The sequence below is a fragment of the Seriola aureovittata genome, chromosome 12 (genome assembly GCF_021018895.1).
Source record: "Seriola aureovittata isolate HTS-2021-v1 ecotype China chromosome 12, ASM2101889v1, whole genome shotgun sequence".
NCBI lineage: Eukaryota > Metazoa > Chordata > Actinopteri > Carangiformes > Carangidae > Seriola > Seriola aureovittata.
The window spans coordinates 26,381,924-26,408,945 of NC_079375.1; the positions used below are offsets into that span (position 1 = coordinate 26,381,924).

General features: G+C 42.2%; 1 protein-coding gene across 22 annotated transcripts in view; it reads left to right on the plus strand.

The window, feature by feature from the left end:
• dlg1b (discs large MAGUK scaffold protein 1b) overlaps positions 1 to 27,022 on the plus strand; it is a 102,494-nt gene that overhangs the window by 21,670 nt on the left and 53,802 nt on the right. The window contains exon 1 of one of the 22 annotated variants that reach the window (XM_056391472.1): positions 4,137 to 4,386. The exons of 20 other annotated variants lie outside the window; for them this stretch is intronic. In XM_056391472.1, the coding sequence (XP_056247447.1) occupies positions 4,357 to 4,386 (30 nt within the window). In that variant the 5' untranslated portion in view covers positions 4,137 to 4,356. Of the gene's footprint in view, positions 1 to 4,136; positions 4,387 to 18,656; positions 19,241 to 27,022 lie in introns of those variants that run through there. One more of the 22 variants, XM_056391461.1, reaches the window with a different exon arrangement.

Below are 27,022 nucleotides of genomic sequence, written 5' to 3' on the forward strand. Positions count from 1 at the left end.
TCCTCAGAGCTGCGAGCAGATGGATCAGTGCGGGGTCGAGTCACGAAGGAAAGGATTGTTAGGAGATTTACATTTTTTATCTTCAGTCTCAACTTTAAAGATATGAATTATTTATTTATTTATTTATTTTTCCAACATTTTGGATCAAACTTAGTAATATTAAAGTAATATGTCACATCTACAACAATCAACAATAATCAAGTAATTATAAGAAGCATCGAGACAGAAATAGAGAAATAAATCAATAACGATTATATAACAATCTCAGTCTTTAAGTCTGTAAACTTAAAATACTAATGAGTGAGCTGTTAATGAATAAATCTAACTAATCAATGAATTAATACACATAATCATTCCGTAAATCAATATAGTTACTTTCTCTCTCATGTAAGTTAATTTATTGATATTTACAGATTTACATTAAACATTCACACACTCACGTGGGGATACAATGCACTTTATATGGTTGTATCGTTACCGTGGATACTGTGTAACCTAGCACTAAATACGGTTTTGAAATAAGATTAAGAATATAAGATAACAATAATAATAATAATAATGATTTGTTATTATTTATTTTATATATAAGTACCTTTGAAGACACTCGAGTCCTTATAACAGTAAAATATAAAATGCAAGTTCAAAGCCTTATATACAAAATAAATAAGAATCAATGTAATTGCATAAAAATAAATGATTAAACGCTGGTGTTGGAGTTAAATGAGTGGGATTTGAAAATAGGAAGAGAATCAGTATTAGATATATTGTATGTTAGATACAATATTAGATAAAAATACATCAGAAAGAATGAAATATAAAAACTTTTAACTTTAACTTAGTAATAAAAAGAAATCCATGTCTGCATGGAAGAGAAGAAACTATGGAAACAAAAAGAGGCCAAAATAATTACATTTTTATAAGTGATATACTTGAAATTTAAATTTTGATGAAATTCAGATTTTTTCTTTAGTTTTAGTTTTTATTTTATTCTTTTAAGTATTTTACTTTTTTAAAATGTATAAACTCTGGTGTCTGTTTTCCAGTGAAACATCTGATCCTCAGAGACAGAACGTAAACGTGACATAACGGACATGTGATCGATTAAATTCAGGCTGATTGGTTCCCTGTTCAAGATTTAAAACGTGTCTTGAATTTAATCTTTTGAACTTTTTTTTGTGTGTGTAAATATTCTAACATAAACTTGAAAATGACCTCCTGACCCTGCGGCCCGCCTCATCAGTTTGTGCTTCAAAATAAAAGCTTTCAGTCCGTCTTGAGAAGTCTTTACTTTTGTAAATCTGACTCTTGGTTTCTGGGTTTGACTCGGAGGCTGGAGCTGTACTGATGTTCAGGACCTTGGTGGTGGTGGTTCATGTGGATTTCAGTTCTGGTTTCTGTGCAGCAGGTTCCCATCATGTTTTGACTCTTTAGGTTCCTGTGTGTGTTTCCATGTTCTGCTCTGAAATGCATCGGCCATCTTAACATCTGTTCATATTTTAAGTTGTTAAGCAAAAATAACTGAATGTTGAATAGAGATAAAATGAGCTGAAGATCTGAAGTGTCTGTTCCAGCTGCAGCTTGTTTCTGCTCTTTTGTTTGACAGTATATTTACTTATTTTTCACCACTGTGACCCATTTATGCAAATTCATTTACAAACTTCCTCTGCCAGTCGGAGCTCTGTTTGCAGCAGCTCTGATATCTGCATATGGAGGACCAGTGACGTCACAGGAAAAGTAATAAAGCATTTCCTTAATTTCATATTTTAATAGACATTTAAAACAGGAATTGTAAAAATAAAATTATAAATCAACGATTAATGCATCAATAAATACTTCCAATTTAAAAATGGATTTACAAAAACAGCATAAAACACTAATTAAATAAACATTTTATCAATAAATTTATTAATTCATGAATAAATGATGAAATTTGAAAGACTATTTGAAAAGGCATTATAAAGATGGGAACACATTCCTCGATTCACTCGTCAATTTCCATTTCCTTTCTCCGGCTGCTTTTCCTTTTAGCTCATCGATTAGCTCAGTCATGTAGCTTCTCCTGTTAGCCTCTCTGTGACACTCCTGAAAACTGATATGACTGGTTAGCTCTCCAACCAATCAGAGAGCTTTCATCATTTTTAATGTTTTTAGGAATCATTTATTTTCAAAATATATGTGCACAACATGGTAGAGATCCTCTCTTACCCTCATCGTCTTCACATGATAAGAGAAGCGTGTTGTACTAAAACTCTTTTACAGTGGAAACAGGTGAAATGTTGTCACCACGCTTTCCCATTTAAACAGATTCATCAGACTCAGGAGCTGGTGACATCACTTCCTGTGGGCTGCTGAATGTTTTATAAGGAGGCATGAACCACGCCATATGATGGTGACACACATGCAGGAGGAGACCATAACCGATTCATGGAAGTGTAAAATATTCATACTTGTGATTCCCACCTGCCCACACTCACTCATCTCCTGCTGCTCCTCTTCCTCCTCCTCCTCCTCCTCCTCCTCCTCCTCCTCCTTGTTGAGTCACACATGTAACAACAAACCGTTAGTGTGTTTTAAAGGTGCAGCACTTGAATGTAGAGCTGCAGCAGTGTCTGGTGTGACTGAGGCATCGACACGTCACTTGTTTGTGGTCTGATGTCGAGTAGGATGCACACGTGCATTGTTCAGAGAAATCTATCGAGACCGCAGCCGAAACAATTAGACAATCGATCAGTTGATCGACAGAAAACGACTTGGTAATTGTTTATTGTTTATTATTTTGGGGGTTTTACACTGTTGGACATTTGATGTCGTCACCTTGTAAAAAAACTGAGATGAAAGTTTTCAGTATTTTCTGATATTTGATACACCAATCAATTGAGAAAATAATCAGCAGATTAATCAAAACAGACAATAATTGTTAGCTGCCGCCATAATAACCTTTCAGATGAATCACTGGAGTCATTTTCCAAGAAGAAAATGCCAAAAATGTGCCCCATTTTTTTTATGTACAAGGTGCTGCTCTCCTTGTTGTGTTTTTTGGATTTTGTGCAAAACAGGTAATTTGAACATTACTTTAATCAACAAAAATAATTAATCAATAATTGGAGCCCTAATCATCATCAGCTGTAGATTTGTTCAGATTGACTTAAATGAATGATGAGGTTAGTTGTTAAAATCTAAATTTTGACACATTTGTTCTCATGTGATCAATAACAGTGCTTTAATAATTGATTAATTTATTGTGTCATTTTGGCCCTTTTTACTTCCATATTTGAAAATATCTGTTAATATAAAAAAGCCCAGTGGTCGGTGTTTTTACATGTCAGACTGTCCTCATTAAAACAGGCTTATTCATTTTTACATTTGATTTTTACATTTGCATTTATGTTCAACTCGATAAAAATCACTACTTATAATCATAATTATGACATTGAAGGCAGCATGAACTCTCAATAAGGAAATCAGATGTTAAATCAGAAAAGTTTTTTGATAACTAAAACATTAAGTCAAAACGTTAAGTACAAGCTGAACAGAATAATGTACAGACTTTTATTCAGGTGCTGAAAAGCTCTGGGTTTGTAGTTAATTTATTTGTCATTTATAGTAATTGGTTTATTTGTATCATTTAAGTTTAATCGTTTGTTTTACAATTTTATTGATCTGTAAAAACGATCTGCTTGTTTTAAATTACGCAATTATGTAGTACAGGTATTATGGCGTTGCCTTCAAGTGTCATCAGAAAAAATGGATTTCACATTATACATCTGTGAACACCGATATTAAATAGCTAACAGGACAGGGTGAATGAAAAACGCAGGAATGACGTCTTTGACATAATTAAGAAACATTTACTTTTTTAAATTATGTAATCCAAGACCTACTGTAGTACTATTTATACCACACAATGTGATATTATTTTTTACTGATTTTATTTATTTTGATTATGAATGTTATTTAAAGGCAGAAGTAGAAATAACTCTGATTAATTTTTAAGCGTTGTTACAGCCACTTCCTTTGGTCTTTACAGCTGTGGATAAAGTGTCTCAAGTCGCAGGGTGTTGCGTTTTCCCACCGCTCTTAAACGCAACGTTAGTCTTGGAGGAGCGAGGTTCAGTGAGTCCCGCTCCCGCTGAGCTGAGCATCGGATACTGGGAAGGAGGAGAGCCGGGGGAGGGATGAGGTGGCTCTCCGGTGAGCACACGCTCTGACGCCGGTAGATAGTTGCTGTTGCTGGGTGTGTTTTTGTGAATGTCACGTTATTTATGAAGAGAGAGACTTAACGAAACCAAGTGCAGCGGGAGTGACAGCGCGAGATGAAATGCTGATGTTCGCGGGCTTTACTCCCGGCTCCAAACGATGGACTGCATCTGTATTGTCACGACTAAGGTAAACGCCGGAAAAACACCTCATGAAACACAAACACAAACGGTGTAGACTGTGATTTCACTCAGTTATAAGTCTGTGTTTAATTCGGCATTCATGTCATCCTCCAAACGGCATTTATTCAAGTAAAAAAATCAACTTTTTGAAACCGTTTGTTTCAAATTCCAACGGTCGTTTCGCACTAAAACAGCGGAGTTAGCCGAAGGAGGCTGTTAGATGTGACAACGGGATTTACGAAGTGACGTTTTTACGGAAATATAATGCAAAGTCATGAATTATATCAGTGCCGAATTTACCAGAAGACTGTCGACATTTAAACCACGTTACCTTCCACTCTCACGGTGTCTTGGTTTTTTTCTGACAAGAAAAGGATCGTTAATTTGTCTTATTTCTTAATGGGAGTTCGGCTTTCTCCGGAGAGCTCGACTTTCTCCGGAGAGCTCGGGGACCTTGAGTTTCTGTAGTGTTGACAAACGTCACTACTTAAATGAGGTTACGTTGTTTGACGGTGACAGCTGTTATTGTTCTGTTTGATTAATGTGTGTTGATTACTATCGGTGCCTGATCAGGCCAATTATCAGATAAGTGTAGTTTATAATGGCACAATGTGATATGTGTATGTGGTGTTGTCCTGTATGTGTTTTAAACAACTTTGCCAGTTAAACATGATATAAACATGAAAGCTCGTTGTCACATTAGTCACCTTTAATACATGTACCATTATTTCAGGCCAACTGGGGGACTCGAACCTGTGACCGTGTGCCTTTGTATTGTCCAGGCTGCTGCTGCTATTATTTCTACCTCAATACACACCTGGAAAATACCTGACTGGAAAATACTCGACTAGTTTCTCAGGTCTGGAAAACAGCCGCAACAGGAGAGGAAAGATAATTGAATATTGTCCAGGACAAAGTATTTTAATTTTTCTGTATGTGTCTTTTGCTGAATGTAAAGCAGCTAAAAGATGCATTCAGGTCCAGGTGTTTTCAAGGGGAAGTTAAACTGAGTATAGTTGTAAAATACCTCGTTTCCATGCATCCTGGTTTTGAAGTGATCTCATCCTGTGATATAATCAAGCTATTTTTGACTGTTGAACGAGCAATTAAAAAAATAATTTCAGGTGTTAGGACAATAAATTGGACATTTAGCTCTATTTTGTGACATTTTGCAGACAGTAAATTGATTGATCAGGAAAGTAATTACCAGTATAAGCAATAGAAAATATTATTAGTGCAGTTTTTTCTGTTCTTTTGTTCTTTCATATTTTAGGGAAACCTTGAAATATTTCTTGTTTTAACATGAACCCATGTTTTTTTTATTATCTTGCAACACATCAACACACAGATAACAGTGTGTGATGTGAACATATTACAGAACATGAAGCTGATTATATAAATACCAACTATAAGGATTCGTATGTTTACACAGATGTTTAATTAGCTTTTCTTGTCTTTGTAACACCTGTCACTCTGCTGAGTGTGAGAGCTCTTGAACGCCCCTCTGAACCAGAAAAAAAAAAAAGGAGATCACTAGCTCTGCTGCGTGACGTTGGAGCGATGACGTGACCTTTGTGTTGGCGTATTTTCACTCTGTATCGAGTCAGTTCAACAGCTGCAGCAGCTGGAAAGACGAAACTCTTAACTGTCTCTTTAAGAAGTCGTAGTTTGGTTTCGTGGCGGCTGATGGTCGACCTTTTAAAAATGTCAGCACGTTTAGATCTTCGTCCTCTCATCTGATGCCTCTTAACCTCTTAGTTTATTTATTGACACATACAAATTAATAATAACAAGTGCAAATAAAAACAACCTGATACGATGTTAGGCAGGAAGCCTGAGTGGTTTATCTCAGCCCTCGTTCAGGTGCTGGTCCGGTTTAAAGTCTCTGATGTGGAGGCGGGCTGAGCTCCGGACCTCCTGCTGGTCTGGGATCAGCTCCCTCCAGGCCTTCGTCTCTTCTTTTAAAATCCCATTTCTGAGCTCCGTGTCCTCCCCGCTCGCTCGCCTCTGATCTGCTCTCAGCTTTGAAATCAGCCACTTGCAACACTCCGCCTGTGGGGCTGCTTTGACCTTTGACCTCCACGTTGTTTCTCATTCTGTGGCTGCTCATGTATCCAGGTGCTTCGTTTTCATTCAGTCCAGAGCGGAGCTGCAACAGTTGGTCGGTTCGTCAACGCCAACTTTCAGAAAAATAATCGGCAACTATTTTGATAATCGATTAATTAAGTTATTTATCAACAGTCTCTGGTTCCAGCTTTTCACCTGTCAGGATTTGCTGTTTTTCACTTTTATACGATTCTACATTTAATAGTTTTTTGTTGTGGACTGTTTGAAGGCGTCTGCTTTGGTCTCAAGAACGCATTGATGGAACTTCTTGAAATTTGGTGCAAACTCTTTCAGTGGTCAAAGGTCACAGGTCAAGGTCACTGCGACCGCACATCTGTCCCGATAATGAAGGTAATCGTCAGTCACAGCAGCTTCACATGTCCAGTTTTGTCCGTCCAACAGTCCAAAACCAAACACATTCAGTTCACTGAAGTAAAACAAAGAAAAACATCTTGTGAATACAATGAACAGTGAATATTTTCTGTTTTGGACTTGGGTGATAATTTTTATTCTTCCACGCCGGCGACAGTCAGAGCAGCAGCCATATTGTTTTCATGTTGTCTGAACCGCCTTCCCATTCTTATGGACACGATATCTTGGAAACATCTTGACAGAACTTCTTCAAATTTGACATAAACATCCACTCGGACTCAAGGACGAACTGATTAGATCTTGGTGGTCAAAGGTCAAGGTCTCGATGACTTCACAAAACACTTTTTAGCCACTACTCAAGACTTTACAGCAATGATGACAAACTTTCACACCTATGGTTCATATTTTCTATTACTCACATATGAATCTCAGGATACGACCATGAGGAGGTGATTGTAGTTTTCTCAGTTGACTGTTTCAGCCTGAATGAGCAGCATGTTTCATAATCGTGGTTTAAAAAATGAGCCGATTGATCATTAATTGTCACAGTTAGCTGACTGATTATTGTTTGTTTGTTTGTTTTTGGAGGAATCGGTTCAAGTCCCCAGAGGAGTCAACGTCTGTTAAACTATCATGGTGCTCGAGTCTTTTACCTGCAGCTTTAATTCCCCGTCCGAACTCACCCTCCTACAGACAAGGTGTCAGAGCCTCAGGTGCAGACTGTGTGTGTGTGTGTGTGTGTGTGTGTGTGTGTGTGTGTGTGTGTTTGTAGGGCAGTGCCTCAGTGTTGGGACTATTTTCAGCTCCTTATTAACGGCGTGCTGCAGCTCCGTGGCTCAGCAGGACCAAACACAGTCGGCTCAGTCTAAATACAGCTGCTCTGCTGCTGCTGGTCACGTTCCTGCAGACACGCTGACGACACACCTGAACACACAGGTGACATCTGAGAACCACATCTGTTCACACCGGGGCTGAAGCATTTCCTACAAAATATAATTTGGTTTGAGAAGTGATAGTAAATGATAAAATGAATGAACGGTTTGATCCTCTGTATTTCAGCATGTTGTCTCAGTCTGAATATGTGTAAGTGGTTGTAAGAGAAGTGAAGTCTGTCTTATTTTGATGGTTTGAGACCCAGGAGCTTTGGTGCTGCACCTAGTTGTTTTTTCATAGATTAAGCTACTGATCGTTTTCATGATTAATTGATGTTTTCGTTAAAAGTCTTGTTTTCTCTGACCAGATGCCCAAAACCCAAAGATATGTAACGTAAACTCTTGCGTTTGAGAACCTGAACACATCAGATGTTTTTCATTTTTGCTTGAAAAACAATTGATCAATCAATCGACTTGACCATCAATAATTATTGACCATCAATAATTATTGATGGTCAAGGTCAGTGTGACCTCACAAAATGCTTTTTAGCCATTACTCAAGACGCAGCAATTATGACAAAATTTCCCACAGATGGTTGATGTTTTGTATGAGTCTGGATGGTATGTAACCTGGCAGTAGGCGAGAGGCGGCGTCGTGCAGACAGTGCGGCTTGTTTCCATGACTTGGACTTTTCAACACTGACTCATTAAAAAACACATGAAACAGCCTGAGAGCGGTCGACCGACAGCTCTGCTGGTTTTCTCATCACCTCCACCAGCTTCACGGTCAGCAGCCAAAAAACTCTCTGGTTACTGGAATACTGGTGTCACTGGAGATCTTCTCTTTTTTTAAGTAGCGTGGCAGAGAGGAAAAGTCCACAAAGACTGCACCCATGACGCACAGTCACAGCAAACACCAACACAGCTAATAGTCTCAACTGTGGGAGATGTTTGGAAGTGAGTAAAACCAGAAATAAAAGTAGAAATAAAACAAATAACCAGAAATAAAAGTAGGGTATTAGAAAGAAAACAGTCCAGAAATATAGAATATTAAAAGGACAAACCAGTTAAAACAGCTTAAAATATATAAATGAATAGAAATATAAGTAAATAAAATTCAATTAAAAGCCAGAGTTGAGTTTGTTTTTAAAAATATCAACACTTTCTGCTGCCCTCGGGTCTTTAGGAAAACTGAAGTTGGTCCTCATAAAGACAGGAATAAAAACACACACACACACACACACACACACACAGTGTGCAGCAGCTGGAAGTTAAAGGGATAATCAGCGGTTTCAGTTTTTTCAGAAAATAACCATAAACAAAGCTGCAGGGGCTGATGGGATGTTGCTCCACTGCTACTGCTGAGATTTCTTTTTTATTACATTTCATAACAGCCATGTGTAATGATAATAATAATAATGATAATAATGATAATGATAATAATAATAACAGTACACATAATCCATGCAGCAGTTGTATCTTGTCATTGCAGTGTGTTGGTAGATGAACTCTCCTCTGCTCTTCTGGGGAAACGTGACTTAATTATTTATGTTAATTACAGGCTGAAGGCCGTGGAGAGTTATAGGAGGAGACGGCTGCTGCCGTGCATGGTCTCTGTAGCGTGTCTAAAACATCATGGTCAGCATGTTAGTTCATGTTATGTTTAGCAATCATATTTTAGTTTTTCATTTTTACAATTTAATTTTTATTTTATTCACTTTTTTTTAACATGTGATTTTATAATCTAGATTATGTCGTTTGTAGGGTTTGAATCTTAGAAGAATCTTAGTCGACCAAGATTTGATTGGTCGGTTTGTCGCAGGGTTAAAAAAAATCAAACTCCACAGGAAGTGGCAATAGTCTTTCACTAACTCACTCACTCACTCACTCACTCACTCACTCACTTAGTCACTAACTCGCTCACTCACTCACTCACTCACTTACTCACTTAGTCACTAACTCACTCACTCACTTAGTCACTAACTCGCTCACTCACTCACTCACTCACTTACTCACTTAGTCACTAACTCACTCACTCACTCACTCACTTAGTCAGTCACTCACTCACTCACTCACTCACTCACTCACTCACTCATTCACTCACTCACTCACTCACTTAGTCACTAACTCACTCACTCACTCACTCACTCACTTAGTCACTAACTCACTCACTCACTCACTTAGTCAGTCAGTCACTCACTCACTCACTCACTCACGCACTCACTTAGTCACTAACTCACTCACTCACTCACTCACTCACTTAGTCAGTCAGTCACTCATTCACTCACTCACTCACTCACTCACTCACTCACTTAGTCACTCACTCACTCACTCACTCACTCACTAACTCACTCACTCACTCACTCACTTAGTTACTCACTCACTCACTCACTCACTTAGTCACTAACTCGTCGACTTCTGCTTTGGATGGACGTTTTCCAAATTTTTCTGATGTTAAATCGACCAAATGATGAATCTATAAAATAACTGGAAGATGAATCAATAAAAGAAATGATTGATTGTTGTGGCCCTGATCGGAGTCTGACAGCAGGTGAACGTGTAGTCCGCAGTATCATCAGTGTGAATGTGACGGATGCTGACGCAGCAGACGAGTCATGTGACATCACCTCGACTCTCCAGCTGTGACGACTGAAGCAGGAAGTTTAACAGTTCACTTCACTGGAACTCTGGACCTGCTCTGAGTGACGTCCAGGTCCGCAGCACGAATGTCAAGTGTGTGTGTGTGTGTGTGTGTGTGTGTGTGTGTGTGTGTGTGTGTGTGTGTGTGTGTGTGTGTGTGTGTGTGCTGTAAGAGGCTCATGTGCCCTGGAGGAGGACAGAAGCCAAGAGGTGCACCCATGCGTGTCAAATAAACACACACATGCACACTCAGAAACACACATACACACACACACACACACACTCAGAAACACACACACACTCAGAAACACACACACACACTCAGAAACACACACACACACACACACACACACACTCAGAAACACACACACTCAGCAGGCTGCCAGCAGACTGCAGGGAGGTGAGGAGAACAGAAGGAGAGGTTAGAGAGGAGGAGGAACAGAGAGGATGCTGGGAAGGCGTGGGTCGGGCACTCAGATGAAAACAAGAGAGGGATGAAGGAGAGGAGGGAAACTGGCTCTTTGTTCGGCGTTCTGTCTGGACGCCGTGACCTTCGACCTCCGCTGATGATGTCACTGGAAGTCGAACTGGCAAGTTTCCAGTGGCAGTTCTCTCCTGGGTTTTCTCAGAGAGACAGTTGCATATGTTGTGAATGGAAATGGATCATATTCATATAAAAGTCTGAGAGCGCTGCGGTGAGTTCAGCAGAGTCACAACTAATCAACACACACACACACACACACACACACACACACACACACACACACACACACACACACACACACACACACACACATTGCTCAGCTTCAGGTCAGTTTTCTTCAGTCTGTCTTCTGATCGAAGGATGAAGTAAAAAAGATTGTGGAAGTAGAAAACCAAAAACAGATTTTTCTTTCTTTGTTATAAGCCGATGTACGTCAGGATCATCTAGATCATTTCCTCCCTGTGGTAAAGATTAGAGCCTCCTGTTGGTCGTATCCCTCCTCCACTCAGACTAGTTCCAGTCACATCCCTGTTCATCCAGAGTCGGAGGAAATATCGACCATTTGTGGGAAATTTTGTCATGATTGCTGCAAAGTCTTGAGTTATACGCCGCGTTCACAAGGCCAAAATCATGTTTTGTGAGGTCGCCGTGACCTTTGACCTTTGATCCCTCACTTCTGGAGATGGATGTTGACTACTGGACCCCACACTTTGATTTTCATCGTTCAGATTCATATGTTTCTGTTCGGCAGACAGAATAAAGTGTCTGAACGATCGTAATGGGCTTTAGTGACGACGACGAACAAATAAGCTTCAGTTCATTTCTCATATTCCATCAGATGTCGGGTGTTGAGTCGGGGTCGTCTGTATTTTGGGATGTTTTGGTGGAGCGGAGGTCTGTACCTGTGGGAGGCAGCAGAGACGCAGCCTGTTTTTATTTGCAGCCATTAACCAGTTGTGGTAGTAACAGTACTGAAACATGTAATATTTATGTTTTTTGGTTCTGACCTTGTGTTTGTCATAATTAATATTTCACAGGTTCAGACTGAACTTCTGTATTTAAACAGTGAGTTTTTACAGTTACTGGCCTGAGAGCTGCTTCAGCTCGTCCTCTGCTGCCTCTGATCCTCTGTCTTTCATGGTCGCGCCCCCCCCCCCCCCCCCCCCCCCCCCCCATTTGCATTCATGCTGATGGAGAATCTCTGTGGTTTTCCTGCATATTCAACTAAGCTGTCATATCTGCAGCAGCCTGCCTTCGCTTGCTGCTACGCTGAATAATGGATTCCCCTTTGTGTTCCTGTGTGTTTTAGAGAGAGAGATGATAGATGAAGGGAGAGGGAAAAAGAATGTGAATTTTGTTAACACCACCCATTTACATTTTTAAAACAATCTTATATGGAGGTAAAATTAGGAACTAAAATGTCAGATTTAGGGAGTAAATGTTCGTTTGAAGCCAAGAGAGAGCAGCAGCTGCTCAGTTATAAAAAAGTTATATAAAATTGATGCTTTTTATCACATCAGACCTCAATATCACCTAATACCTGAAAATATTTCAGTTGTTAGCAGCAGCTGTTCAGGATTCAGAAAGAAATTATAGTGGACATTAATGATGTAATATAAACATAATCGTAGGGAGAATGTAATTAAAAAAACACCACCACACTATTATCATATTATTCTACACTATTTTATATTATATTTTATAACATTTTATTAAAGTATATTAGCGTATTTTTTTGTTGCAAGAAATGAATTATTTATTGTATTTGTTAAAAAGAATTTTAGAATCGAGATTCTGTCTCTACAGATTCAAAATGGACGCTGGCGCTGGTTCACATTTTTTCCTAACATGAGTTCAGCTCGGACGGTTTCCGCCCTGATGCTCCTCCTTATTTATTTACATGACAGTCGTTCTGTTACACCTGGACAGAAGCTAGCTTAGCTATATTTTCATATCCTAGCCTGTTAGCTTAGCTTTTCCTCTGAATGGATGTTTCCAATGTGGCTTCATTTGCTCGACACTTGAGGCTGTAAGTATCAGAGAACAATGAAAATGTCCATCACTGTTTCCAAGGCGACGTCTTCAGATGTCACAAATCGTCATATTTGAGGATTTATTAAATAGTTTTTGTTTTTACTTAAAAGAAAAAAAACACAAAGCGCTCCCAAAAAGGAGATTTATTAAACGCCGATACGATGTCTCGTCTTCCTCAGGTCATGTTCACCATGTGACCAGGAAGGTCCACATATTGATTCGGGTGCGGATCAATCGTGTCAATAAAGACCACACATCAAATTTTTACAACATTTACAACACGAAATTTGCTTTAAAAAGTCTAATGACTAATTGATTCTTATTACAAAGGACTGAGCTTGTGTCCTTTGTAATAAGAACTATTAAAAATAAATGCAGAAAATCATTTCCACATTTTTATCTCTCAGTGAAAACTACAGTTTCAATCACAGCAGAAACCAACAATAGAATAATTAAATTACATAAACTACGTCTTATTCTGGGTGTGTGCTGGTGCTGAAATGCTGCAGATTCGATGGCAAAGCTGAGATATGACCTGAAGTGGCTCTGATGTCCCCATCGCCGCCCCCCCACCCCCCACCCCCCCTCAGGCCAACGCCTCGCCATCTGGGTCGATACAGAGACGAGAAGTCACTACAAGCTGTCCTGTAGCACAGAAATACACTCGAGCAGACGTCTCTCAGGTCCAACAGCCCGGTGTGTTGGCTTAGTCTCAGTGTGACAATGAGGTACGGTCCAGGAAGTCGACTTTAAATAACAGACCTGTGAATTTCAAGTCTGAAGACCCCCATAAAACCCTTCCACTGGTTACTGTTTAAACCTGGACAACTGCAGATTATTGTCCAGCATCTGAACTAAACATTACAGAAAAGAAGTGCGATATCCTGAAAGTTAGTTTGATGTTTTTGTGTTTTCAGTTTGCAGAGAATGAGCCTTGTTTTCTAGTCTGTTTCCGAGGTAGGAACTTGTGGTCTTGGTGGTATATTATTGTTGTGGAAAATGATCTCAGGCGAGAAGGAACTCTGGTCTTTGTTCTGGACAGTGTTGGTCAGAGGTTCCCGACCTCCGGGTCGAGACCCTGAACGTTTTGTTTAAACCTGTTTAAAACTGTAGAGATAGATTTAGTCGTGTGCTGCTTCTAAATTTAAACAAAAAAAGGATTCAGAATAATATGAGTAATTTACTCTAATTCTAACTTGTGTCACAGATTTATTACTTGATGTGTTTCTGCCAAACTGCGGGTGGAAGAAAAAAACATGGAAAAACCAGGAAGGAAGAATATTTCAGGCTCCAGGAAGGAAAATAGAAAGTCATGGAAATATCAGAGAAGTCTGATGGTCTGCCGCCCCCTGCTGTCAGTTTGTGGTGATGTCTCTTTCCATTACAAAGCGGAACTCTTCTTTGAATTATATTAAAATGTCAAAGAAAAGAATAAAAGGTCCCAAAAAAAAGAAGGAATATCCAGGTCAGCCAGGTCCTGCAGCCTCTTTACTCTCTGGTTTCTAAGTGGATTTCTGGAGTTTTATTCTGAAGGGACATCCTCAGGAAGTGAAGTCACACTGAATCATATCAACATGTGTACCACATTGAAGGCCGGCCTACTCACCTGACTCCCTCTGACACAGTCTATTATATTTCACTATTTTAAATGGTTAAAACTATTAACAAAAAATGTTTCCGGGGAGTTTTCAGTCTCTTTTCTTTAGTCTTTGTCCCGCTGCTAACTCCCAGCTAATCCACATATGGTCAAAGAGGAGGGGCGTGTGAGGAGCAGAGACTCTGATGTATGTATGCTCACTCACCTGTCACTCAAAGAGGCCACACCCTCAATCCTCCATAACTGTAGTCCTTAATAAAATGTAAACAGGTGAGTTATATAAACAGGTGAGTTATATAAACAGGTGTCATGAAGGAGGAAATCAGCTCTAGAGACCAAAACAGTTTCTGTACCAGGCTGTAAACATGTTTATTTCTGCTGTAAAGTTGGACATTTTAACATGGGAGTCTATGGGGACTGACTCACTGTTGGAGCCAGACTCTAGTGGCCGTTAGAGGAACTGCAGCTTCTGGTTCTTCATGTTGATGCTTCATGTTTCAGCCTCAGAGGTTGATGCTTGATTCTGTCATTTCACCAGAGTTAATGTGACGTCCCTCCGGTCTGGATGGAGCTTTAATGAATGAATGAATGAAGCCTCAGTGTGGACAAAACTCTCGGTGTGTTGTGATAGACATTTTCTTTCCTCCTCCCTAAAAACATCACGACTCTACTATTATTTTTAATTTATCCTGCTGGAGTCAAATATTTTTATATAATTTATGAAATGACAAAAACATCAGAGCATGTAGAAAAAAAAAGAAAAACCTAGTAGGATTTCCCAATGCAGCATTCAGCTGCTGTGTAGAGTGCAGTCCAGCAGGGGGAGCCACCTCCACAGCTGTTGGCTGAGTGAACAGATGAACGTACAGTATCAGTCTCAGTCTCTGAATCTGAATCTGTAGACCTGGTCCAGGACTGTTGGACTTAAAGACCAGACGGTGACAAACTGACCTCAAACCAAAAAAAAAAACAGCAACAAAAACAATTGTGAATCATATTCTCAGTTTCAGAAAGACTGAAATTGGGTGGACCACAGACCAACCCTGACCCTAAACCCCCCCCCCCCCAAAAGACATCTGAAAACACTCCACAGAGTCCACAGCGTGAGGCCTGGCGTTTGGAGTGTGTGTAGTGAGCGATGTGTAAAAAGCAGCAGGGTAAATTTAGAAGGAGGCCATCACATCTGAAGCTGTCAGCTGCTATCACTGTCACTGCAAACACTCAGTGTGTGTGTGTGTGTGTGTGTGTGTGTGTGTGCGTGCGTGTGTGTGCGTGTGCGCGTGTGTGTGCGTGCGTGTGTGTGCGCAGCCTGACTCAGGCCTTGATAATGAGGCGCTCAGACAGCAGCACACCCGGACGGGAGCTAATTGGTGCAAACTGTCCGATATGTAATTCATTTAAATGGAGGCTTTATCCGAGGCCGCTCCGTCTCTCTGTTGTAGTTCAGATCCAGTCTGTTTCATCCGTGAGGTCCAGGAGAGGAGAGGTGACGTTCTGGAAGTGATTCCTCGACTCTAAAACTCCTGGATGTGGAAATTGATGGTTCAAATGAACCTTTGTTCACCTGGAGGAAGAAGAACGAGGCAGATTGATAGAACCAACTGCAGCAGATCATCATTTCATCTTCTTAATCATTTTGAACGTCCGTCTTTATTTTTTAACGACACACTCGATCCTCCTGTCCGAAACAGATGGAGGGATTAGAGACGCTGCGGCCATGTTTTTTTGCCAGTGATATCGATCATCTATAAGTGAGATCGGTCGATATTGACGCTGACCTGAAGTGACTGTTGTTGTTGTTGGAAGATGATCACTTGGTTTCTCTAAGTCCAAAGCCTCATATTGATTTACCTGTGACCAATAACTGATATTAAATGTAAACAAACAAACAGCTGGACCTCTTTGAAATGTCCCGATGACACCGTGGAGATCTTCCCTCTGGCGCCACCCTCAGGACAAACGTCGTATTTCTCGCTTCACCGCTGGTCCGACTTTGAAGATAAATAACTCACCACCAGAATATATGTTCACACTGTGGCTGTGATGCACTGCAGCACGAGGAGCTTCAGTCTGAGTTTGAGTGGATGTTGGTGTTTTCAAGCTTTTTAAGGAGAAACTGTATTATTCATTAGATCTGAGGCTCGTGAGTGTGTGTGTGTGTGTGTTGTGTGTGTGTGTGTGTGTGTGTAATTTGTTCAGTGTACTTCCTTCGTAAAATCAAATTGTTCTTGTGTCGCACGTTTGACAGATTGAAAAGCAGTGCTGGTTTATGAAGCGTTTGAATCACTTATCAATAATTTATAATATTAAGGAAACAGCTGATAATGTGATGTAATGACACAGAGCTGCTGCTGCTTCGTCTCCTCCTCACTTCTCACATTTTCTCTCATCTCCTCTTCAACCAGAATGACTAACACACACCAAAGAGGACAGAGACAGACAGTGGGTGGATGTGTGTGTGTGTGTGTGTGTGTGTGTGTGTGTGTGTTGTGTGTGTGTGTGTGTTGTAGACGTGCACAGGAACAGTCCAGATAGAGACGAACAGATAAAAGTGACGGACGCGTTAACTCTGTAGTTTCTGTCGTCGGTCTCAGGAGGGAACTCTTCACTTCCTGACATCTCCACCCAGGAACAAATTCACCTCATTATCTCTCTCTCTCACACACACACACTCACACACACTCACACACACTCACACACACTCACACACACTCACACACACTCTCACACACACACACACACACACTCACACACACTCTCACACACACACACTCACACACACTCACACACACTCACACACACACACACACAAATTCAGAGAGGTTGCGTTTCCTCTGCTGATTGTTGAAATCAGAGGTCGCCACCAGTTCAGTCAGTCTGCAGAGGTTTACGGTTGCGTTGTCGGAGTTGCGTTGTCGGAGTTGTTGTTATGGTTATTGGTCATTGTTCGTACCTTTACTCTGTCAGATTGTCTTAATTGGAGTAAAACAGGAATTTAGTGAATATATCTCGTTAATTAATGGAATAGTTCACTCACCTGTCTTCTTCATGTCATTTAATTGACTTTTCGTTTGGTTTTGATTCAACTTCTCATTAAACGTGTGAAATAAAATCATAAACACACTAAATTATTAAACTGTCGTGAAAACCTACAGAGGCTCAACACAGCCGGACGTCGACCATGTGATTTATCAGAAGAGTCTGTGTCACCAACGTCCTGCCGCCACAACAACGACCTCCAATGACCCCCAACGACCCCCAACAACCCAGCAGTAAAACTTAATAAGACTCGTCAATTAAAAGCATTAAAAAGTAGAAATAGAATAAGGTGAAATAAAACAGTAATTAAGACACGTAGTTGACCAATAAAATAATGAAGACACACGAGTTGAAACCAATAAAATAAAATGCTAATGAAGAGCAGTAAACCAGATGCTGATGGTTCCTGACGCCATCGGTCCCGAGCCTCGGACCCGAGGAGGACTTCTCGCTGCGTCGGCCATCTTTATTCTGGTTCCTGGTTCTTCTCTCAGGGACTTTGTGTTCTTGAGGATTTTATCATATTTGATTTATGCTGGAAACGAGTGAAATTTCTCCTCTTCTTCCTTTTCTCCTCTTCATCCTTCTCCATGTATTTCTGTCTCCTCCTTCCCTTCTTTATCCTCCATCCTCATCTCCTCTTCCTGTTTCCCTCTTACATTACCTCTTCTATTTTTGCACCTCAACATCTCTTTTCTCCTCCTTTTTCTCCTCCTTTCCATCTTTTCCTGTCTTTTCCTCTATCTCCTCTTCATCTCTTCGTTATCTTTCTCCTCTTCCTCTTTTTGCTCCTCCTCTTCCCCTGTCTGTTTCTCCTCCTCTTCCTCTTCTCCACATCACTGACTCTGTCCTACATCACTCTACCTTCCCTGAGGATACACCCCCACTCTCTCTCTCTCTCTCTCTCTCCCTCTCTCTCTCGCTCATTCAACCCTCCTCGTTTCCGATGAGTCATGTGACCAAACCAGCCCCCCTCCCTGGAGACCAATCACACCCCCACAGAGGAAAGCTTAACACACACACACACACACACACACACACACACACACACACACACACACTCACACACACACACACACACACACACACACACACACACACACACACACACACACACACACACACATAACAGTGCTCGCTCGCCCCAGCTCTCATCATCACCACCACTCTGTCAGTGTGGAGAGAGAGAGAGGGAACGCAACAGGGAGAGAGGAGGAAAACAAACCAGAGAACGAGGGAGAGAGGAGTCGAGCCGAGCGCCTGAGAGGAGGTCAACAGGGAGAGGAATACATTCTACCAGAGGAAGAAGAAGAAGGAGGAGGAAGAGGAGGAGGAGGAGGTGGGGTCAGCGGAGAGGAGGAGGGGGGAGGTTCTCCCTGAATGAAGGAAGAGCTCTGGGAGTCGTTTCCTCCCCGCCGCGATGGAGCGACGCGAGGAATGAGGGCGGATGGTGAGAGCAGGGAGCAGCAGCAGCAGTGGAGGAGGAGGTGGAGAGGGCGGAGGCGGAGGAGGAGGTGCAGCGGGAGCCACCGCGGCCGGAGCCGGGCGGCGCGGGAGGAGCCGGCAGCGCTCCCGGAGGAGGCGGCTGTCGGCCAACTGCCCCGGCGCCGACAAGATGTCCCCCAGCATGAAGAAGGTGGAGTGTTTCTCGCCCATGCTGTGCCACTGCAAGGTGGCCTGCACCAACAGCACCATCTCCCTCATGTTCGGCTGCAAGGTGGGTGGAAACGTCCGGAGCGCCGCCGCCGCCGGTTAGGGAGGAAAATCAGAGGGAGATCCTCGGAAGAGTCGGGCGTTTCACGTGGGTGGGCGTGTGAGGTCACAGTGAGGGCGACAGCTTCGTGGGTGAAGTCCTGTTCACCCAAAACAATTCAGGCTGTCGTCACCGACATCAATGTTAGGGCTGCAGCTATTGATTAATCTGTCCATCGATTACTTTTCAAGCTATGAGCAATGATTAATAGTTATTGATCAACATTGACAAAGTTGCTGATTAGTTTTCTTCTGTTGATCAACTGATCAGTTAACTAAATACTCGTCGTGTTTTTTCTGTTGACATGACAGCTTCATGGGTGAAGTCCTGTTCACCCAAAACAATTCAGGCTGTCGTCACCGACATCAAAGTTAGGGCTGCAGCTATTGATTAATCTGTCGATCGATTACGTTTCAAGCTATTATTAGTGATTAATAGTTACGCAAAATAGAAAAACATTTACAGTCAGATGAGAAAAAGAAGTGAAACTTGTTATCTAATGATTGATAACCGCGAAAATATTGATCAACTATTGAAAAAGGTTATTTTTCTGTCGATCGATTGATCAGTTAACCAAATAATCGTAGTACATTTTGAGCAATTGAGCTGTTGATTCTCAAAAAACAGATGATCCTACATTTCCCAGAATGCATCTTGTTATTTTTTGTTAGATCTGGGTGTTCGAGGTCAGGGTGAGGGCAGCAGGTTTGATGGTTTGTGATTAAAATGGGTAAAAAATGAATAGAAAGTAGAAACTTTTTGTTTCGGAGGAGGTAATCAGATTACTCACGGGAATCGGATTATTCAGCATTAAAACATGTTCAGTATCAGTCGGTTTGTTTCTTCATTTCGAGAACATCCTTTAATTAAAAGATGCCGTGTTGGTGAAGTTGAGACTCAAAGATTTGTCAGCTTACATGCACTTGAACGCATCGTTTTCCACCTACACAACCTTTAAGAGCTGAACAGCGACGCTGCATCACAGCAACAACACCGGCATGGGACGACATTTACTCAGCTCAGGCCTGTTAAAGTCCTGCTGCCCTCTCTTGATATTTCTTATGTAAAATATCAACATGTTCATACTGTGTGCAGACAGAGAAACGCTGCAGGACGGAAGAGAAACTGAACATAAGAAAACGTTTCATTATTTCATTTAAACCCTTAAAGTGATGGCAATGAGAACCAGGTTCTGCACCTGTCAGACAACAGCTGAGGGGAAAAAAGCCCCTGTTATCGTTGTCACCGAGCGGCTGTGTTTACCGTTTGACCTGACGCGACACGATAGGCCGGCCGAGCCGCCTGTCGTCTCTGCTTCACTGAACCGACCAATCGGAGGCTCTGTTTGCATCAGCGCTGAGGCGTGATTGGCTGGCGGGGGAGCGTCGGTGGCAGGCTGGCAGGCACGTGCATGTGTGGTCAACATGTGCTCTGCAGGGAAACACTCACATCAGATCTGCTGACGGAGGCCGTCGGCTGCAGAACCACATGAAGGATTCAGGCAGTTCATGAGGATTAAATAAATACAGAGCCTTGGTAACGACACATCATCACCTGAGACGTTAGAAACGCATCATTCAAACAAATCAAACAACCAACTGTCTGACAGAAACTCATCCCTCTTCTAAAATGAGTCATTGATGGTTTGGGGTGAAAATCTGGCATTCAGACTGACTGTGGTTGTGCTTGAAAGAAACGCAGCCTCTTCATTAATTTTAAATGGAGTTAGTTAGTTTACTTCGCTGCTGTTTTATTATAAACATTTATAATAAACCTTCAAACTCACAGTTATTCAACTTTCTAGTATTTTTGTCATGTCTCTGAATCCCTCATCAACGCAGACAGTCTTCAGTCTCAGTCTTTGCTTGGCCTCTGAGTTTCTAAGAACATGTTTTCACTTTGTCTTTATAGGGAGAGATTATACTGAGAGTAGATCATTTCAATCATTCAAAGGTAAATCTAGTGTGTGAGAAGTGAAGGGGTAATAATACTTTCTGAACCCACTGCATGTGGCTGCTGCTCCGACACCGTTTTAAAGACGTCTTCACAGGTTATTATCAGCTCTCAGGTGAGATCACAGCAGGTCAGGACAGGTAACAGTGTGAGGGAAGAACAGGGGAATGTCCTCTTTCAGACACACTGATAAACCTCCATCAACCCTGGTTGTAGGAAGCCTCTGATGAACTTGAATCCACTTGAAATGAAACTCTCCACTGACCTCTTGCCCCATGGTTGTGATTGGACAGTCACATAGAGCCTGGGGGGATATGGGGATGTAGTTACAGTATCATGCGGAGCGCAGTGTTGACCCCTGAACTCTCAGGCACAGTAAACCGCTCAGATTACTGCGGCCTGTCCGCCGTGGATCAGGATTTGATTGGTATCTATTGTTAATCTGAGGGATTGGGGATCTGACCCTCTTAAATCTCAGACTGGAGGTTAGATGGTCAGATGGAAACGCCGCCTGTGATTAACCACTCTGCTTCTCCTGCTGCTGTAACTTCTGCTCAATGACAGTTTGATTGCAACTAGTCTTAATTAAGTCCCATTGATCAGCTGATATCGACTGCTTTCACTACCACACACTCAATAGATTGTGCCGGAAGTTATCCATTGTAGAGCCGTAAAGTATTTAGTGGGCTGCTGCCTTTTAAACCTGGGTGTGTTTCAGCCCGCAGCTCTGGAACGACTCGTCCACGGTTTGAAATGAATTCGCTGTAGATGAGAATATATTTACATTAAAAAACACCCCCACACCCCTCCAGCTGGTCATCTGGGCCAATCCAGATCAGAGCTTGTTAATGCTGAGCTCCACATGATGAAACTTCAGCTCATCTCTTGTGGACGGTTTGTGGCTCAGGTGGTTTGTCAGCTGATGGCAGGGTTGGTGGTTCGATCCCCGACTCACTACCGCTACATCCACCTCCTCAGCTGACCCGACTGTTTACAGTCTGATGTCAGTCAGGACAGAAACCACTCAACAGTGAGTTCTCAGGTATTTAAATTAGAGAGAAAACTGAGGGCTTGAGGTGTTGGTTTGTGTAGAGAACATTAAGTGTAAAATAAGACTCTGTGTTACTGAAGTAGGAGTGTTAACAGTCCACAAAAGGTTCGGTACGTTGTTGATACACCAGAGAAAACAAAAAGAGCTCAACATGGGCCAAAATTCTTACTGCTGAAGGTTCTGTAAATGATCTTCACTGCCACTAGGTATCGCACTAAGCACCAGCATCTCAGACAAAAACAAACGCTTCATTTAATTATCCACTGAACACACAAGAGGAAGCACCACTGAATAAAGTTTCCCTGTGAACACGAGAGTCGACAAAAAACAATCTAACCTCAACCATTAGCCCATGCTAGCATTGCTGTGATATGCTCCAAAGCAATGCTGACAGTTAGCCAGCTAACGATAGCAACATTTGCCAAACAAATTTATAATAAGGGTAATAGCAAGCTATCTAACGTTAGCATGTCTTCTGCAGCCGTCACAAATGAAAACGGACACATGGAGGAGAAATAAAACAGTTCTGAGTCCAGCTGGAGCCGTTAGCACCTTGTAGGGCTCTCCTCTCAGTAAACCAGACCAGTATCTGCTCCACGGTCGGACTGGGAAAGAAATTCAGCCTTTGATAATCCAAACTGACCGGCCGTACCAATGACACTGACGGAGCTGGAAAAACTTTGAAAACTTAATGGACGTTTTGATGGTCCACTGGCCGACTATGATTTGAGCCAGATACACGTATCATTACATTATTATTACTTTATTAATGAAAAGTTTTAACTACAGGCAGATTAGGCAGAATCCATGAAGTGAGAGTTGGAAGTTAGGAGCAATTTAAATGATGCTGAGAACCAGGTGCGGACACACCTTCAGATACTTGTTGGTGTTCACAGGAACAGTTGATCCCGTCACCGCCGCTCGTTCTCGTTAACATTATTGTAAACGTTTGATTTCTACGGTCTGAGTTTGGATTGTCAGAGTTTACAGTCCGTCAACCGATCTAGCATCTCATCCAGGTTTAGAGTTCGTCTTTCCTTTCTCTTCCCTTTCATGCAAACACTTTATTAACTAACAGCACAAACACAAATGCACACAGAAAGTCGGGTTCTCTCAGCTGCTGCAGTGGGCAGTTTATTAGGTACACCTAGCTAAAACTAATGCAGTCTGATACAGCAGCCCTGGAATAAATCCGCTGTCATGAAGGTGATAACGTTCAAACTTCAAATCAGACTGACTCGTTCTGTCCAGGTGGACCTAATGAAGTGGCCACTGAGTGTATGTGTCATTCTGTCAGAGGGTGCTGAGATATATTTGCTGTTATTTGATATTTGGCCAGAGACAGGTGGACGTCATGTAACTCACAAATGTATTCCGGGCTGCAGTCGAACAGAGGATGTGATATGATCACAGGACATAGTTTCCATTTTAGAGCAAGGAATTCAGATTCATAATTAAATAATGATTAATTTAAATGAGCTGTATGTGGGTTTAGTTTTTCCGCCTGTGCTGAGACAGCAGCAGAAACGATGGATAAATATAAAGACAAAAGTCATGGAGCATTTTATCCTGCTGTTCGATTGTGTGGGTGATTCCTCTGTTAGTTTTCCCCTTCTTCATCACATCCTTGAATCATCCAGAAACCCTCCTCCTCCTCCTCCTGAACATCCTGCTACATCCGCTCTGTGGTGATGCTCCTATTTATAGCAGCTTTTGGCAGGCAGGAGTCGGCGCTGTGCCTCCTCCTCCTCCTCCTCCTCCTCCTCTTCGACAGCTCTCAGAGAGAAGAGGAGGAGGAGGAGGCTCTCTTCAGGCAGACAGTGTCATCACTGGAAACCTCCTACATCTACATTTACATTTGTGCTGCTCATCCAGAGTGAGTGGGCTCAGCGTCTCGCTCAAGGACGCTCTGACATGTAGCTGCAGCAGCGATTGAACCTGTGATTCTGTCCACGTGTAAGCACGCCGCCGCCGCCTTCCCTCCCTCTGTGTAAAGTTTATATGAGGCTCCGATGGCCTAATTCAAAATAATGTACGGGAGCAAAGCGCTCACGTTTTCACCTTGGAGCCCTCATGCTCAGCGTCACAGATGTGGACAGATTCAGGCTGTGTGGGCTCGGTCTGTGCGGCGCTGTGACCCACAGAGGGAGCTGAACCTGTAACCCGGCTCTGTCTCCCACTTCCTGCTCTCAGCCGGCCGTCCTGAGCTTCTTTGTGTTTCGTGGTTGTTTTTCCTTCGAGTGTCGTGACGGCTCAGATCGCCCGAAGCCTCCTGATGCTTCTCCATCTGCCGCGCTGTGGACATGCAAAATTCAGCTCGAGCTGTTGTACATGTATGTAGAAGGGGGGGTGAGGTTAGCTGAAGACCTGAAGAAGAAGCTGCAGGGAGGTGAAGTTACCCGAGTATTGATCATGTGGTCGGCAGGTGAAGACTCAGTGACTCCATGAACAGAATTCGTCACCACTAATCATATTTATTAAATAATTTACATCGTTCTCTTCACTTCTGTCACTAAACAAACGTGAATTACTGAATGACGCATAATTAAACTGACAGTAGCAACAACGACCAGTGGCCTGTAATGAGGAAGTCCACCAAGAAAGTGGATTCATTGCCTAACCCGTTAGCTTAGCTATGTTTTCATAGCCTAGCCTGTTAGCTTAGCTTCTCCCCTTAATTGGTTGTTTCCAATGTGGCTTCATTTGCTCGACACAAGTCAGTAACTGAAACTTTACACTGTTTTTTATTCTCCTGTACGACGATGATGCAGAGACGCTGCTGAGCTTGAATTTCATTGATGAGTGTAAATTCTGGTAATATCTTTGCGTTTGGCGAGGAAGTCCTCCGAAACACGTGGAACCGTATATTCCCACAATTCAATGCTACAATGAACCTTGAGCGTTGGCATCTGTTCCTGGAACACGGGGTCTGAGTGGCAGCCTCCTCGCTGCTGCTGTAATCTGCTGCTCACCGTCATGTGCACTGACAGCGAGGGGAATCAAACCAACATCTCCGTAGCCGCTGGTCCAGGCGTCCTCCGGGTCCTCGTCACATGACCCCTCCCTCCATCTTAGTCGTGCATCCCAGTTATCCCAGTCCAGTTTTTATGATCTCAAACACATGATTCTACTATAAGTGCCTATAATGGATCAGATTAAATGCAGCGGTGCAGCCACTGGTTGGAGGTCAGCATCGCTCCTATAGTGTAATCTGCCTTCCTGTGTTAATCTGTGGCCTCTGCCCCCTGTGGAATCCCCCAGTAATGAAATCAGTAATGAAGCAGGACCGCCATCGTGGATAATTACTGTCAACGCAGCTCAGGCTTCAAACCAGTGTCTTTCCATTAAACGTTCGGCCGATGTTTTCCTCGGATTGACGGAGAATAATCTTAGATTTATAGTTCAACAAAACAAAACTGAGGAATCCTCAAATCACAGCATCAGGAGATAAATGTCCGTATTTCTGTCACTTCAACAACCAGAGAAACGACCGCCTCACTTTATGGTCCATCAAGTAGCTGCTCTGGAGCTTTCGATCAATACTACAGTGCAAATAGTACGTTATCAATAAGACATGAAACCTCCTGACCTGCTACACACAGAAGTTCATGGAGAATTTAACACATTTAACTTTTTAATGTCAGAGGTTTTTGGTGAAGCCAGTTCCTCTGATGCTCCGTGATGCTGGAAAAAGTGAGAGTTTAACTAGCTTAGCTTAGCTTAGCATACAAGCTGTGTCCCAGCTCAGGGACTGCATCCTCAGGTGTGGCCCGTCGTAGACCGCGAAGCCTGAAAAGAAGGACGTGTTTGAAGGAGCTTTTAAAATGGGACAGTCTAGTGGAAGCAGCTAGTCTGGCTACTGGGTTAGCTTTTCACCCTGTGGATCTCCAGAGTCAGAGTGAAGTTGTTCCCAGCTGTCCGGATCACAGACTCACAGCTGATCACAGTCTGAGACGATAAACTGGTTGTTTTCTAGACGGTGATGATTGTGTCTGAGGCTGAGGGTATTTTTGGTCAGTGTGAACACGCTGTTCTCTGAGACACTTCACTGCCTCCTCTCTGCAGCAGTGTTTCACCATCGCGGCGTTCTGACCACCACCTGAACCTCGCTGCCTTCTCTTTCCTTTAGATTAGAAGAAGCGTGTGGAGCTGATTAAAAGCTGTTAATGAAAAACGTGTGATTTCGCTCTGATCAGCTGTTGATGATGGAGCGCTGGAGGAGATGTGGGTTTGTAATGGTTGTAATTTGTCCAACTGAGACGCAGTGAGAGCTCTGACCAGCTGACTGACCTCCTCACAGTTCAAATCAGGATTGTGAGACGAGCTGACGCGTCGTGATTAATGAAGCTGCTTTTTATTATTTCAATTTAGTCTCTGGAAATAAAATACACCAAATAATAATATAAATGCAACACTTTTCATGAGTTGAAATAAAAGATCTAAGACTGTTTCTATAAACACAGAAGACACACACACACACACACACTTGTTTTCTGGTCTACGACCCCTCCCCCCACCAGAAATGCACATCTGTAACTCCAGTCATGTGACATCCACAGTTCAGTGATGATTAATGTGCTTTTTCAAAATAAAAGAGGCCTTTTATTTCGACCAGCCTGAGGCTCACCTGTGTAATAATCCTGCTGTGTAATCAGCAGCTGGATCTGACACACCTGTCAGGTGACAGATGATGATCACTGACACGGTTCTAAACACGTTTGAGAACAAAATATAGAAACAAA